Source organism: Mustela nivalis (genome assembly GCF_964662115.1).
Source record: "Mustela nivalis genome assembly, chromosome: 6".
NCBI lineage: Eukaryota > Metazoa > Chordata > Mammalia > Carnivora > Mustelidae > Mustela > Mustela nivalis.
The window spans coordinates 58,438,697-58,453,390 of NC_139025.1; the positions used below are offsets into that span (position 1 = coordinate 58,438,697).

At 35.6% G+C, this 14,694-nt stretch overlaps 1 protein-coding gene across 8 annotated transcripts in view; it reads right to left on the reverse strand.

Moving 5' to 3' along the window:
* The window catches only part of MIA2 (MIA SH3 domain ER export factor 2), a 79,692-nt gene that overhangs the window by 41,387 nt on the left and 23,611 nt on the right, over nt 1-14,694 (reverse strand). For all 8 annotated transcript variants that reach the window (XM_082737755.1, XM_082737754.1, XM_082737761.1 and 5 more), the window contains 4 exons: nt 13,918-14,043; nt 11,796-11,817; nt 11,612-11,700; nt 3,617-3,688 (listed from right to left, as the gene is read on the reverse strand). In XM_082737755.1, the coding sequence (XP_082593881.1) occupies nt 3,617-3,688; nt 11,612-11,700; nt 11,796-11,817; nt 13,918-14,043 (309 nt within the window). The remainder of the gene's footprint in view (nt 1-3,616; nt 3,689-11,611; nt 11,701-11,795; nt 11,818-13,917; nt 14,044-14,694) is intronic.

The following is a 14,694-nucleotide window of genomic DNA, read 5'->3' on the forward strand; positions in this document are numbered from 1 at the left end:
AGGGGTCAGCAAACTTTTTTCTACAAAGAGCCAGAGAGTAAATATTTTAGGCTTTTAGGCCATGTAGTCTCTGTCCCAATATGCCTATGTAGTAAGAATGCAAAGACATGTAAATGAATGAGTATGGCTGTGTTCAAATAAATTTTTATTTACAAAAACAGGTGGAGAAACCAAACAATTTGGTTAAAAATGGGCGGAGGACCTGAACAGACATTTCTCCAAAGAAGACATACAGATGGTCAAGAGACACATGAAAAAATCCTCAACATCATTCATCAAGGAAATGCAATTCAAAAACCACAATAAGGGGTCATCTCACACCTGTCAAAATAGCTAAAATCAAAAGGACAAGAGATAACAAGTGTTGGCAAGGATGTGGAGAAAAAGGAACTATTGTTCATTGTTGCTGGGAATATAAACTGGTACAGCCACTGTGGAAAGCAGTAGAAATACTATATGATTCAATCATTCCACTATTTTTATTTAAAAAAAAAAAAAACACTAATCCAAAAAGATATATATATATCTATGTTAATTGAAGAATTATTTACAATAGCAAAAATAGGGGAGAAACATAACTGTTCAATGATGGATGAATGGATAAAGAGGAGGTGGTATATATACACAATGGAATATTACATAGCCATAAAAAATTATGAGTTTTTTTTGCCACTTGTGACAGTGTGGATGGACCCAGAAGGTATTTGCTAAGTGAAATAAGTCAGACTGAGAAAGATAAATGTCAAATGATTACACTCATATGTGTAAACCAAAAAACAAACAAACAAACAAAAAACAAACAAAAAGCAGAATCAGACCTATAAATTTAGAGAGTAAACTGATGGTTGCCACAGGAAAGATGGTGAGGGGCATGAGCAAAATGAGGAGTATGTGGGAGATCAGGCTTCCAATTAATGGAATGAATTAAGTCATGGGAATAAGAGGTACAGCATAGGAAATACAGTCAATGAGACTATAATAGCATTGTATATTGACAGATGGTAGCTATACTTGTGGTGAGCATAGCATAAAGTATAGAGATGTTCAATCACTATGCTGTATACCTGAAACTAATCTAACATTTGTATCAACTATAGTAAAAAACAAAACAAAAAAACAGGCGCAGAGCCCAGAATATAGTTTGCCGGGGCACCTGGGTGGCTCAGTGGGTTAAGCCTCTGCCTTCGGCTCAGGTCATGATCTCAAGGTCTTGGAATCGAGACCCACATCAGGCTCTCTGCTCAGCGGGAAGCCTGCTTCCCCCCCCCCCTCTCTGCCTGTCTCTCTGCCTACTTGTGATCTCTGTCAAATAAATAAATAAAGTCTCTAAAAAAAAAAAAAAAGAATATAGTTTGCCAACCTCTGCTCTAGAGCATTATAAAGGAAAAAGATGAGAAATAAGTCTGATTCAGTAAGATTAAAGACACAATAAAAAATAAACTCAAAAAATAATCAAGACTGCTTCATAATAATGTTCTGCATTGAATTACTTTCTGGGACGTTTTTAATTTTAAATATTTTATTCATTCATTTGACAGAGAGAACAGAGAGAGCAGGAACACAAGCAGAGGGAGTGGGAAAGGGAGAAGCAGGTTTCCTGCTGAGCAGGGAGTCCAACACAGGGCTTGATCCAAGGAACCTTGGATCATGACCTGACCCAAAGGCAGCTGCTTAACAACTGAGCCACCCAGGTGCCCCTGGACCTTTTTCATTTTAAATGATTAGTTACTGAATCATTCCAATTGGATTTTAAATATGTAATAAACATACCTCTAATATTTGTGATCCTTCAACAAACTTGTTAAAAAAAAAACCCAAAGATTCAAAGAATTTAACAGAGACCAAAATAAAAAAAGAACAAGTACATACTATATTACAGTGGTCAAAAAACTTGTTTATATGTATTTCCCAACTTTGGTTATTTGATTATTTGAATTCCCTGACTTGAATCAAAATTACAGTACTATTAGATTTTATCTACTGATTCAACCATCAAATTTTTAAATTATATCATATATAGTTTATATTATGTCTACCAAGCTTAAAAATAAATATCACAAGTTTTTTAAAATTATAAAAATAGGACAAAAAGTTCTAAAATGTTCATTTAAATTTTCCTGCTAGATAATGTAAATTCAATGCCTTAAGAATAAATTGGTGTGTTTTATTTTATCCACAATACTACCAAACTTGAATAAATGCCTTTTCTGTCCAGTTTTTGCTTTTCTGTTGCTAGACTAAATGCCTTCTGTGATTCTTTATTTATTTATTTATTTTTAATCAAACTAAGAACGCACTGCTGGAAGAGGAGATAAAACAGAATATCAGTAAATAAAACAATTTCAACAAGTTCTCGAGGATATTATTAGGTAACAAATGAAGAAAGAAAAGATTAAGAAATTTACTCCATTGGAATTCAATTTATAACTTCCTTTGGGCTCTACCGAGGAAATTTTGAGACATAATCTATAGCTTTTTTTAAAATTTCTATTTTAATTCCAGTTAGTTAATATCCAGTGTTACAATAATAGACTTTCCGATGGTTACAGACATCAGTGATTGATAACAGCTGAGCTGGACTGTCTAAACACATATACCAAAAGTACAAAATCCATTGTTTTCTACTTTAGTATTAATATGCTTCTGACAATACTTCCATCTCTAAATAATAACAAATAGCATTTACTCTAATCTATTGTAGCTTAGCTAAATGACAAATTTTTATTATTTCCCTTCCTATTACTAGCCAAATCATACCTGGCTCAAGAGAGCTGACTATAAGTTATCTCTTCCAAACCCTACATTCAGTGACATCATGTTGGTACCTTGAAATTGGAAGTATTTACAAAACAGAAGCAAGCAAATGCTACAAACAAGGACTCCTGCTTTTCAGAGAGCCAGCTATTAAACCTTTACCAGCACATCACTGCTTACAATACAAATCTTTGGTCTAATTCTAGTCAGCTCCTAATACAATGGGGATGAAGTAAAGGCACGTACTGCCACAATTTACATAATTTATTCCTGCCAACTATTCCTAAATTTATGAAAATGAATCTTTCTATTTTTTCCTTTCTAGAGCAAAAAGAATCAAAAAAAGGAAGGGTTGGGCGCCTGGGTGGCTCAGTGGATTAAGCCGCTGCCTTTGGCTCAGGTCATGATCTCAGGGTCCTGGGATCGAGTCCTGCATCGGGCTCTCTGCTCAACAGGGAGCCTGCTTCCTCCTCTCTCTCTCTGCCTGCCTCTCTGCCTACTTGTAATCTCTCTGTCAAATAAATAAATAAAATCTTTAAAAAAAAAAAAAAGGAAGGGTTACTTAATACATTTCATTCCCAAGAATGAAAAATAAAGAGCTTCTATAAGGCCCTAGATTCCAGTAAATTGAATATGCCTCGCTCAAAACAAGTTAGCAAGCAAAGTTCTAATTTTTAAAAATATTTATGTTACCTAATGTCCCATTTCCTATAATTAACTTTTTCTTTAAGTTTTAACATCTAGAAATGCTCTTTCACATTTCTTTTGAAATAATTTTGAGGAGATATATTTTCCTTAAAGTTTATGATATCTAGTAAAAAATCTTAACCCCAGCTTTTATAATTATAGGCACTGTTTTTACCTCCAAACTTTGTGCTTCTGTTGACTCCTTCTCAAAACTGGCATCCTTTAAAGACGATTCTAAGCCTTCATACTGAAAGAAAGCAACACTGTAAGGAAAAACTCTACAAATTTTATTCTAAATTTATCTGGAGAGGTATCTAAGATGCAGACAAAATCCACTTCCACATGTATGCTTAATTTACTTTGATTTACTTAGCTTTAAGTTCTTCAGATATGAACACTATATTAGAGCCAGGGCAGCTAACATACCACAATACCCTAACCTGAGTAACAAATGACAGAACTTCACCTTTAAGACTAAGAGAACAGTCCCAAGTCTGCCTATTCATTAAAGAGAAATTAATACAAACTGGTCATCAGAACTTTTCACTTGTAATTCAAATCATAGAACAAATATAGCAAGCAGGCAATATAAAATCTTTAAACATGCAAAACAAAGAAAATGAAACATACAATGCTATAAGATTTGGCAAAATACACTTATTTCAATGCTTTTTTTCTTTTTTTTAAAGTGATTAAATGGAAAACTAGGCTATTTGGAAAAAGCTTCTCGCCAGATTAAGAAGAGATGGATGGGGCACCTGGGTGGCTCAGCTGGTTAGGTGCCTGCCTTCAACTTAGGACATAATCCCAGGGTCCTAGGTTTGAACCCCACATCAGACTCCCAGCTCAATGGGAGACCTGCTTCTCCCCCCTCTCACACTTCCCTTGCTTGTGTTCCCTCTCTTGCTGTCTCTCTGTGTCAAATAAATAAATAAAATCTAAAAAAAAAAAAAGAAAGAAAAAGAAGAAGAAGAAGAAGAGATGGACAAAAACACATAGAAAAATAGGATATGTCAGAAGGCTTCAGACAGCTATCGACAGAATGAGATAGAAGAGGGAATTCTTAGAAAAGCAAGCCTAGCATTTGACATTTCCTTCTCCCAGCCCAAAAGCAGAGGATGATAGGCCAAGAAACTGAGCAGAAACTAATACCAACCCACACTGGCTACCTTATAAGAAAGTCTAAACCAGAAACGGACCAATCCCTCGAAGTAAGGCCAAAGTTCCAAACATTTTAATCTGTACTCAAAGTAATCTATGATTTCTGATGTCTCAACCTAGCTGCCTATGAGAAGCAACAGTAAACCCTTAAGGAGAAAGATAACATCACTCACAGCTTCAGATTTTTCTTTTATATAACCTGGCACTGATGAACACAAGATCTGACTAAGAACCAAGAAAAAAGTGAGCAGGAGAAACAGATTCTTGAAGAATACAAATAACAGGAATTTTCAGTCAGGGGCACCTGGGTGGCACAGTTGGTTAAGCTCCCCAGCTCTTAAATACAGCTCAGGTCATGATCTCAGAGTTGTGAGATCGAGCTCTGCCTTGGGTTCCACATTTAGCACAAAGTCTGCTTAAGATTCTCTCTCCCTCTCTTTCTCCCCACTATTCTCACTCTGTCTCCCTCTCGAATAAATAAACAAATAAAAAGAATTTTCAATAAGACATTAAAATAAGGGTTAATATGGGATGCCTGGGTGGCTCAGTCAGTTATGTGACTGCCTTCAGCTCAGATCATGATCCCAGGGTCCTGGGATTGAGTCCCACCTCCGGCTCCTTGCTCAACATAGAACCTGCTTCTCTCTCTCCCCATGCTGCTCCCCCTGCTTGTGCTCTCTCTCTCTCTGACAAATAAATAAAATCTTAAAAAAGGGGGAAAAAATTGCCAACTTAGCATTCAAAAAACAGCATTACACAAAATGTGCATTATATATTATCAGACAAACAAAAACAGAGAATTTATCAATAGTATACTTCACAAAAGGAAAGATTAGGATGGGGCACCTGGGTGGCTCAGTTGGTTAAGCCTCTGCCTTAGCTCAAGCCATGACTGGGATCCAGCCCCATGTAGGGCTCCCTGCTCAGCAGGGCAATCTGCATCTCCCACTTTCTCTCCCTCTCCTCTCCCTCTGCCCCTGTTCTCTCTCTTACTCTCACTCACTCTCTCTCTCTCTACTTTTTTTAAAAGAAAACACTAGTGTGTTCTTCAGAAGTAAGGGAAATCATCCCAGAAGAAAGCTGAAAATGAATGAAAGAATAAATAGTAATGAAAATAATAAACATATGGGTAAATCCAAACAAATGGTCAGGATTTCAAATAGTAATAAAATGACTTGGAGGTTTAAACAAATATAAAATCAAAATATAGTGCAAAAGCACTTGCACAAAAAGGGACAGTGGAATTACAGTATTCTAAGATCTTTACATCATCCAGTAAGTAGTAACAGCATTCACTTATATTAGATTTTAGTAAGTTAAGGGTAGATATTGTAATTTCTAAGATAATCATTAAAAGAATATAAGATAATCCATAAGTAACAAACCCACTGATATAGAAAATATTGAAATAATAAAAAATAAACTACTTAAATAAAAAAAATAAGAGAGGAGAGAAAAAAGAACGTGGAATACGTGTGAAATAGAAATAGTTAAGATGATAGATTTAAGCCCTAATAAATTAGAAGTTACATGGAATGCAAATGAAGTAATAGTCCATTAAATACAAAGATTTTTTTAGACTAATTTAAAAAAGCAAAATCCAACTGTACACTATTTCTAAAAGAGACAACAGAAAAATAAGTACATAAAAAGGTTAAAAGTAGACTAATGGGAAAAGATCTACCATGCAAATACTTACCAAATAGCTACACTAATATCAGACAAAATCAAAAATTCCTAAAGATAAAACAGGGGTATTTCATAATGATAAAAGGCTCAATCTAACCAGGAAGATAAAACAATTACAAATCTGTATCCACCTAACATAAAATTGACAAAATTAAGAAAAAAACAAATGCATAATCATAATGGGAAACATACTTCGCTCAATAACCAATAGATAATATGAATTTAAAAAGTAACAAAAATATATACCAATAACTAGGGTAAATAAAAGTGGTATTACATCACAAGGGTAATGAATGTATGTATTTCTGTCATACATGAAACACTTACCAAAATCAATCTTATACCAAGTCATAAATTAGGTCTCAACAAAGAACAAAGGATGAAATCATAGACCGTATACTCTGAATTAAATAGAATTAGGTAAAATTAAGCTAAAAATTAATTAAAAAGAAATTTTAAGAAATCTCTCTTAGGAAATTAATAAGTACCCTACCAAATAACTAGTGTTTCCAAGAAGACAGCACAACAAAAATTTTAAAATATTTTATACTGTTTGATCAAGAAAGCATGACATACCCAAACCGATGAGATGTTTTAAAGAAAGCCAAAGTAAATTAGAGCTTTAATGCAGAAAGTGTAAATGAAGTATAAAGTAAAACTCAATGATTTAAGTACACATCCCAAAAAGTGAACAAAAAAGAAGAGTAAAATAAAGCAAAGCAAAGTGGGGGAAAAAATAAAGAAATTAAATATAAAACAAAGTAAAAAGAATCAACAAAACCAAAAGATTGTTCTTGAAAGGCATTAAAAAGGGGCAACTGCATGGCTCATTCAGTTAAGCATCTGCCTTCAGTTCAGGTCATGATTCCTGGGTCCTGGGATAGAGCCTCATGTAGGTTTCCCTGCTCAGCAGGGAATCTGCTTCTCCCCTCTTTCTGTCCCTCCCCAGCTTGTGCCCACGTGCTCACTCTCTTTCTCCCTCTCAAATAAATAAATGAAAACTCTATGGCACCTGTGTGGCTCAGACAGTTAAGCCTCTGCCTTGGGCTCAGGTCATAATCCCAGAATCCTGGGATAGAGTCCCACATCAGGATCCCTGCTCAGCGGTGAGTCTACTTCTCTGCCCCTCCCCTGACTGGTGCTTTCTCTCTTTCTTGCTCATTCTTTCCCTCTCTCTCAAATAAATAAATAAAATATTTAAATAAATAAATAAATGGAGCATTTAAATAAATAAATAAAGGCACTAAAACATTGATAAAACACTACCAAGGCTGATAAAGGATAAAAAAGGGAGAGAAGTTCAACCAACCAATTATCAGGAATAAAAAGGTAGATACTTCACTAAAGGTCCCATAAATGTTTAGAAAATAATAGGAGAATAAACACTATTCCAGCAATGATCAAATAAAAGATAAAATTTTAAAAACTCATTTGTAATAGCATCAAAAAGAATAAAATATGTAGGAATAAATTTAACTAAAAAAATGGTAGGCCTTGTACTCTTTTTTGTTTTAAGATTTTATTTTTAAGTAATCTCTACATTGAGCATGGGGTTCAAACTTACAACACTGACATCACGAGTAGCATGTTCGACCAAATGACCAAGCCAAATGCTCCAAACCTTATACTCTAAAAACTACAAAACAGAGAAGACCCAACTAAATGGAAAGACATCTCCATCTCCTATTCCTATTCCTAGATCAGAGACTTCATATTGTTCAGACAGCAATACACCCCGAAATGATTTATAGATTCAACATAAGCCCTATCAAAACTGTAGCTAATCTGGGGCGCCTGCCTGGCTTAGCCAGTGGAGCATGTGACTCTTGATCTCAGGGTCATGGGTTCATGTCCCATGTTGGATGCAGAGATTACTTAAAAGTAAACATTTTTTAAAATTAAGATTTATTTATTTTGGTGGGGGACAGAGAGCAGAGGGAGAAAGTCCCAAGCCAACTCTGAGCTCAGTGTGGAGCCCAATGCAGGGCTCAATCCTACAAACCTCAGATCACAACCTAAGCTGAAATCAAGAGTCAGACACTCGACCAACTGCATCACCTAGGCATCCCAAAAATAAAATCTTAAAAAAAAAAAAAAAAAAAAGAATTCCAGTTAATCTGTTTGCAGAAATTGCAAGCTGATCCCAAAATTCACAGAAAATACAAAGGACCCAGAATAATCAAAATGATTTTGAAATAAAGGAACAAAGTTAAAGGGCTTACATTTCCCATCAAAAAGCTAACATTGATCAAGACAGTTTGGAACTGGCATAAGACAAACATAACAGCTAAGTTGAGAATCCAAAAATGAACCCTCACAATTACAGTCAACTGATTTTCAATAAAGGTGCCACAACAATTCAATGGGGGAAAGAACAAACCTTTCAACAAACATTGCTAGGGAAAACTGGCCACATGCCAAAGAATGAAGTTGGACCCACCCTTACCTCACACAATTTATAAAAAATTAATTCAAAACAGATCAAAGACCTAAACATAAAATCTAATCCCATAAAACTTTTAAGAAAAAAATACAAGTGTAAATCTTTCAGAGCTTGTTTTAAGCAACTGTTTCTTAGATATGACACCAAAAGTGCAAACAAAAAAAAAAAAAGTAGAAAAACTGAGCATTATTATAAAAATTAAAAACTTTCAGAGGCGCTTAGGTGGCTCAATCAATTAAATGTCTTCCTTCAGCTCAGATCATGATCTCAGGGTCCTGGGATAGAGCCCCACATCGACATCCCTGCTCAGTGGGAAGTCTGTTTCTCCCTCTCCCTCTGCCTTTCCCCACTGCTAGTGCTCCCTGTCAAATAAATAAATAAAATCTTTTAAAAAGAAAATTAAGGGCGCCTGAGTGGCTCAGTCGTTAAGAGTCTGCCTTCGGGTCAGGTCATGATCCCAGGGTCCTGGGATTGAGCCCCACACTGGGCTCCCTGCTGGGAGCCTGCTTCTCCGTCTTCCACTCCCCCTCTCTCACTGTGTCTCTCTCTGTCAAATGAATAAATAACAATCTTTAAAAAAAGGGGGGGGGGCCTGGGTGGCTCAGTGGGTTAAAGACTCTGCCTTCGGCTCAGGTTGGGATCTCAGGGTCCTGGGATCGAGCCCCACATCGGGCTCTCTCCTCAGCAGGGAGCCTGCTTCTTTTCCTCTCTCTCTGCCTGCCTCTCTGCCTACTTGTGATCTCTGTCTGTCAAATAAATAAAATCTTTAAAAAATAAATTAAAAATAAATTAAAAAAAAAAGAAAGAAAGAAAATTAAAAACTTTAATGCCTCAAAGATACTACCAAGAAAGTGAGGAGAAAGCCCAGAGAAATGAGAGAAAATACTGGAAAATCAGATATTTAGAAGCTTGTATGTATAATATACAAAGTTACAACTCAATAATAAAAAGCCAGGGTGCCTGGGTGGCTCGGTTGGTTGAGCGACTGCCTTTGGCTCAGGTCATGATCCCAGAGTCCCGGGATCGAGTTCCGCATCCGGCTCCCAGCTCCACGGGAGTCTGCTTCTCCCTCTGACCTTCTTCCCTCTCACTCTCTCTCTCAAATGGATAAATAAAATCTTATTTAAAATATAAAATAAGATAAAATAATAATATAATTATTAACATTAAAATAATATTTAATAAAATTATTTAAATAACTTAAATAATTTAAATAAATTAAATAATAAAAAGACAAATAACCCAGCTTAAAAATAGGCAAAGGAAGTGAGGAGAGATTTCTCAGGAGAAGATAAATAAATGGCCAATGGACACATGAAAAGACAAATATTCAGGGCACCCGGGTGGCTCAGTTGTTAAACATCTGCCTTTCGGCTCAGGCCAGCTCAGGCCAGCTCAGGCCATGATCCCAGGATTCTGGGATCATGCCCCTCATGGGGCTCCCTGCTCAGCGGGAAGCCTGTTTCTCTATCTTCCACTCCCCTCTTCTTGTGCTCCCTTTCTCACCATGTCACTCTCTGTCAAATAAATTTTTAAAAATCTTTTTTAAAAATAAATATATAATGGCACAATGTTTTACTTTTATCAAATACATATCAGTTTTAATAATAACTTAGTGAGTACAATGCTCTTAAATATGCTTTATTATTTGAAAGCACTGTGCCGTTATTATGTGATACAACAAATTATTTAAAGATGAAGTTCTAAATTTAAAAAATAAATAAATATATAGATGAACTGTTTTCCCCAAAATATATAGCTCCATAGCCTCAGAATGTGACTGTATTTGGAGACACACCCTTTAAAGAGGTGGTTAAATTAAAATAAAGTCTTTATGGTGAGCCCTAGTCTAATCAGACTGCTGTCCCTATTAGAAGAGGAAACACTGAGTGCCTGGGTGACTCAGTTTGTTAAGCCTCTAACTTCGGCCCAGGTCATGATCCCAGAGTCCTGGGATAGAGCCCCACATTGGGCTCCCTGCTCAGTGCAGAGCATGCTTCTCCCTCTCCCTCTGCCTACTGCTCCCTCTGCTTGTGTTCTCTCTCTGCATCAAATAAATACATAAAACTTTAAAAAAAAAAAAAAAAAAGAGGAAATATAGACACTCAGAGACACACAAATGAACACCTGCACAGAGGTAAGACCACATGAGATAAGGGCATGCAGGCTAAGGAGAAGAGCCTCATAAGAAACCAAACCTCCCACATTTTGATCTTAGACTATTAGCCTCCAGAACGGTGAAAAAATTAATTTCTGTTGGTAAGCCAGCTGGTCTGTGGCATTTTGTTATGGCAGTCCTAGCAAACTTAAACAAAGACTAAATGAGAAAAGTAAAACAAAGTTTCTAAAAGTAGCACAAAAGAATATCTTCGTATCCTTGAGTAATCAAAAATTCTTAAATAAGAAACAAAAAAGCAGTTATCATAAAGACGATGGATGAATTAGACTAGGTTAAATTAAGAACCTCTGCTTACCGTTTGAAATAAAAAGGTAAACCACACAGTGGAGGAAAATATTTGCAGTACATATATCTGACAAAGGGTTCATGTTCAAATATAGAAAATATTCTACATATCGAAAAGGAAAAAGAAAGATGACACCTTCTCAAACATGAAAAAAAAAAAAGCTTGAGCAGTCAACTTCACAAAAAGAATATTCAAAATGACCAATAAAAACATGAAAAAGTGCTTACCCTCATTATCCTATTACCCTACCACAATGGTTAAAATTAATAAGATTGGTAATATGAAAAGCAATTGAACTCTCACACTTTATAAAGCATTAATAATCTTAAACTTAACAGTGAAGTATCTGCACTGAAGAGTATTAAGTCCTCTAACTCTAACATGAATGTTAACATTTTCAAAAATATCTTACCTCTTTTTGAACAAGACTAAGTTTTTCAAGTAGTTTACATTTTTCATCAATTAGTGTAGAAAGTTCTACAGCAAGCTTATTCTCTCTTCCTGAAAAGAAAGTTCATATCATCATCATATGTAAATTGTTTTAAGTTTCAAAATTATAAATAATGATGAGATCTAGAAGAGAAAAAAGAGCTTACCCACATAAAGCCGGCTTCTAACCTGAAACAAATTTTTAACAAAAATTACATTAAAACAAATATATATTCAAGTAAATCTATTTAACTTCTACCAACTGAAAAACAACTGGTTTCTTATTGCCTTAGTATGAATATGCGTTATCTGAAAGTGTTCTTTTTCCAATGGGAAAAAATGTTACATATTAAAGTCTCTCTACTGAAGAATCACATTATTTATTAGCATATTAAAGGCTCTGAAATAATTCTACCTTAAAAACACCTGTTTCATTTCACTTATCCCACTGTTCATCAAATATATTTGGTCCTCAAACAATTTCAGGAAGCCCTTAGTACCATCTCCCCCACTGATAACACCCAAAATAAAGTTTGAGAAAATGTTACCATGGATTGAATTGAATATAAAATAATTTTCTTCTTTAACCTTTTTCTATCTCAAAAAATGAAGGAAAGATCCCATTTGTAAAGATAAGCAGACTTAGAGAACTTAAATCATCTACAGAAGATGTATAGGGATAACATTTTTTAAAGTTTTTAAGTTTTATTTATTTTTTTTAAAGATTTTACTTATTTATTCGACAGACAGAGATCACAAGTAAGCAGAGAGCAGGCAGAGAGAGAGGAAGGGAAGCAGGCTCCCTGCTGAGCAGAGAGCCCGATGCGGGGCTCTATGCGGGGCTCGATCCCAGGACCCTGGGATCATGACCTGAGCCGAAGGCAGAGGCCTTAACCCACTGAGCCACCCAGGCGCCCCAAGTTTTTAAGTTTTAAAGTCGAAGTACAGTAGAATCAGTATTAATATAGGACTAAATTAGTGAACTGAATTATTGCATTGAAGACCTATCTCAAAAGGTAGTAAGAACCTATTAAAAAATTGAAAAACAAAAGTTGAGATATGGAAGGCAGAAATAGAAAGGGCAGTATCTAAAAACACAGTCCCAAAAGGAGAAAAATAAAATGTAAAATGCAGACAGTAACTTCTAGGATTAAAAAAAAAAAAAAAAAAGATGAAAGACCTCATATTAAAAGATTCCAGAGAATTCTAAAACAGAAATAAGAAAAAACATTTAAGCCTAGACACATTATACTGAAATAAGAATATCAAATTAAGGGGCTCCTGGGTGGCTCAGTGGGTTAAGCCTCTGCCTTCGGCTCAGGTCATGATCTCAGGGTCCTAGGATGGAGCCCCACATCAGGCTCTCTGCTCAGTGGGGAAGCCTGCTTCCTCCTCTCTCTCTGCCTGCCTCCCTGCCTACTTGTGATCTCTCTGTCAAATAAATGAAATCTTAAAAAAAAAAAAAAAAGAATATTAAAAGATTCTAAAAGCTTCTACAGAAAACAGATCACTTATGAGTAACAGTCACACTGACATTAGACTTTTCAATAAGTAACATTAGACATAAAAAGTCAAGGAATTAAGGGTTTAAAGTATTAAAAGGACAGAACTTTGGACCAAAAATGTTTATAGCAAACAAATTATGATTCCAATGTGGGAGCTTAATTCGAATATCCTCAAGCACTCAAAATAAAGTCTCAGAAAGTTTGCTATACAAAGATCTACACTAAAAACAACTCTGAAAGTATTCAAATATGGGAAGAAGTAAATCTAGGCGACCCTGCAAGAATAGGTCAATTAAGAGTAACCAAAAACCTTGGTAATATTTTTGTTTTGCTGTAATATTTTGTTCAGCTCAGGTCTTGATACCAGAATCTTGAAATTGATACCCACTTCAGGATCCCTGCTCAGCAGAGCCTGCTTCTCCCTCTCCCTCTGTCCCTCCCCACCACCCCCCTCCACCCCACCACCACTCACAATCTTTTTCTGTCTCTCTTGGGCTTGCTTTCAAATAAATAAAAACTTTTTAAAAATAAGCACAGATAAAAATAAATAAATAAAATATAAATGTAAGGTTTTAATATTATTGTAGAATACTTCTACAAAGAAAGTCTTTAAAATTTTTACACTTAAAAAAATTCCTCTGAGTTCACAATTTCTAATAGCCACAAATTAACACGAGAAATGCACTTAACAATCAATTTCTTTCCTTAAAATAAGAGATATGTTTCTCATATTAACTGTTCAACCTTAAGACACATGAATATTCTCTTAATATTGGTTACTTACCGACCGAAAACTCCTCCACAAAAACAAGAGAACAGCAAAAAATCCAAAAACACCTGCACATATCACCAATTCCCATGGAAAACCATAGGAATTTGGTCTCATATCTTCAGGCACTCCTACCAAAACCTTCAAGACAAAAAAATTAACTTCTCAAAAATGCACATTTGATAAAAAGTATTGATTACAAACTGTTATACATGGAATGTTTGTGTTCCCCAAAATTCATATGTTGCAACCTAATTCCCAGTGTAATGGTATTTGGAAGTGGGGCTTTGGGGAGGTGATCATGAGTGTAGAGCCTTCGTGCATGGGATTAGTTCGCTTATAAGAAGCCACAGAGACTTCCCTTGACCTTTCTACCATGTGAGGTAATAATGAGAAGAATGAACCAGGAAGTGTGTCCTCACCAGACACAGGATCTGCAGCACCTTGATCTTGGCCTTCTCAGCCTCCAAAACTGAGAACAATGTTACTTATTTAAGCCACCCAGTCTGTGGTGTTTTTATTACAGCAGCCCCCACAAACTAAGACATAAGTAAGTACAAGTTTATGTGTAAACACCATTAACACTCTTTTCATGAAATGGGCTGCCAGACTACCAAACAGAAGGTATCGCAGTATATTTTTCAGGCAATTTTCAATCACCAAGTGATGAAAAACAGCACTGGTAAAATGCAGTGATGTGCAAACTGGAATTCTACAGAGACACCTCAGAGCTTCTGAAAGTAAGAGCCCAAAGGAAAAGAATCTGAGGTCAGGTCCTCTAAACCTGATATC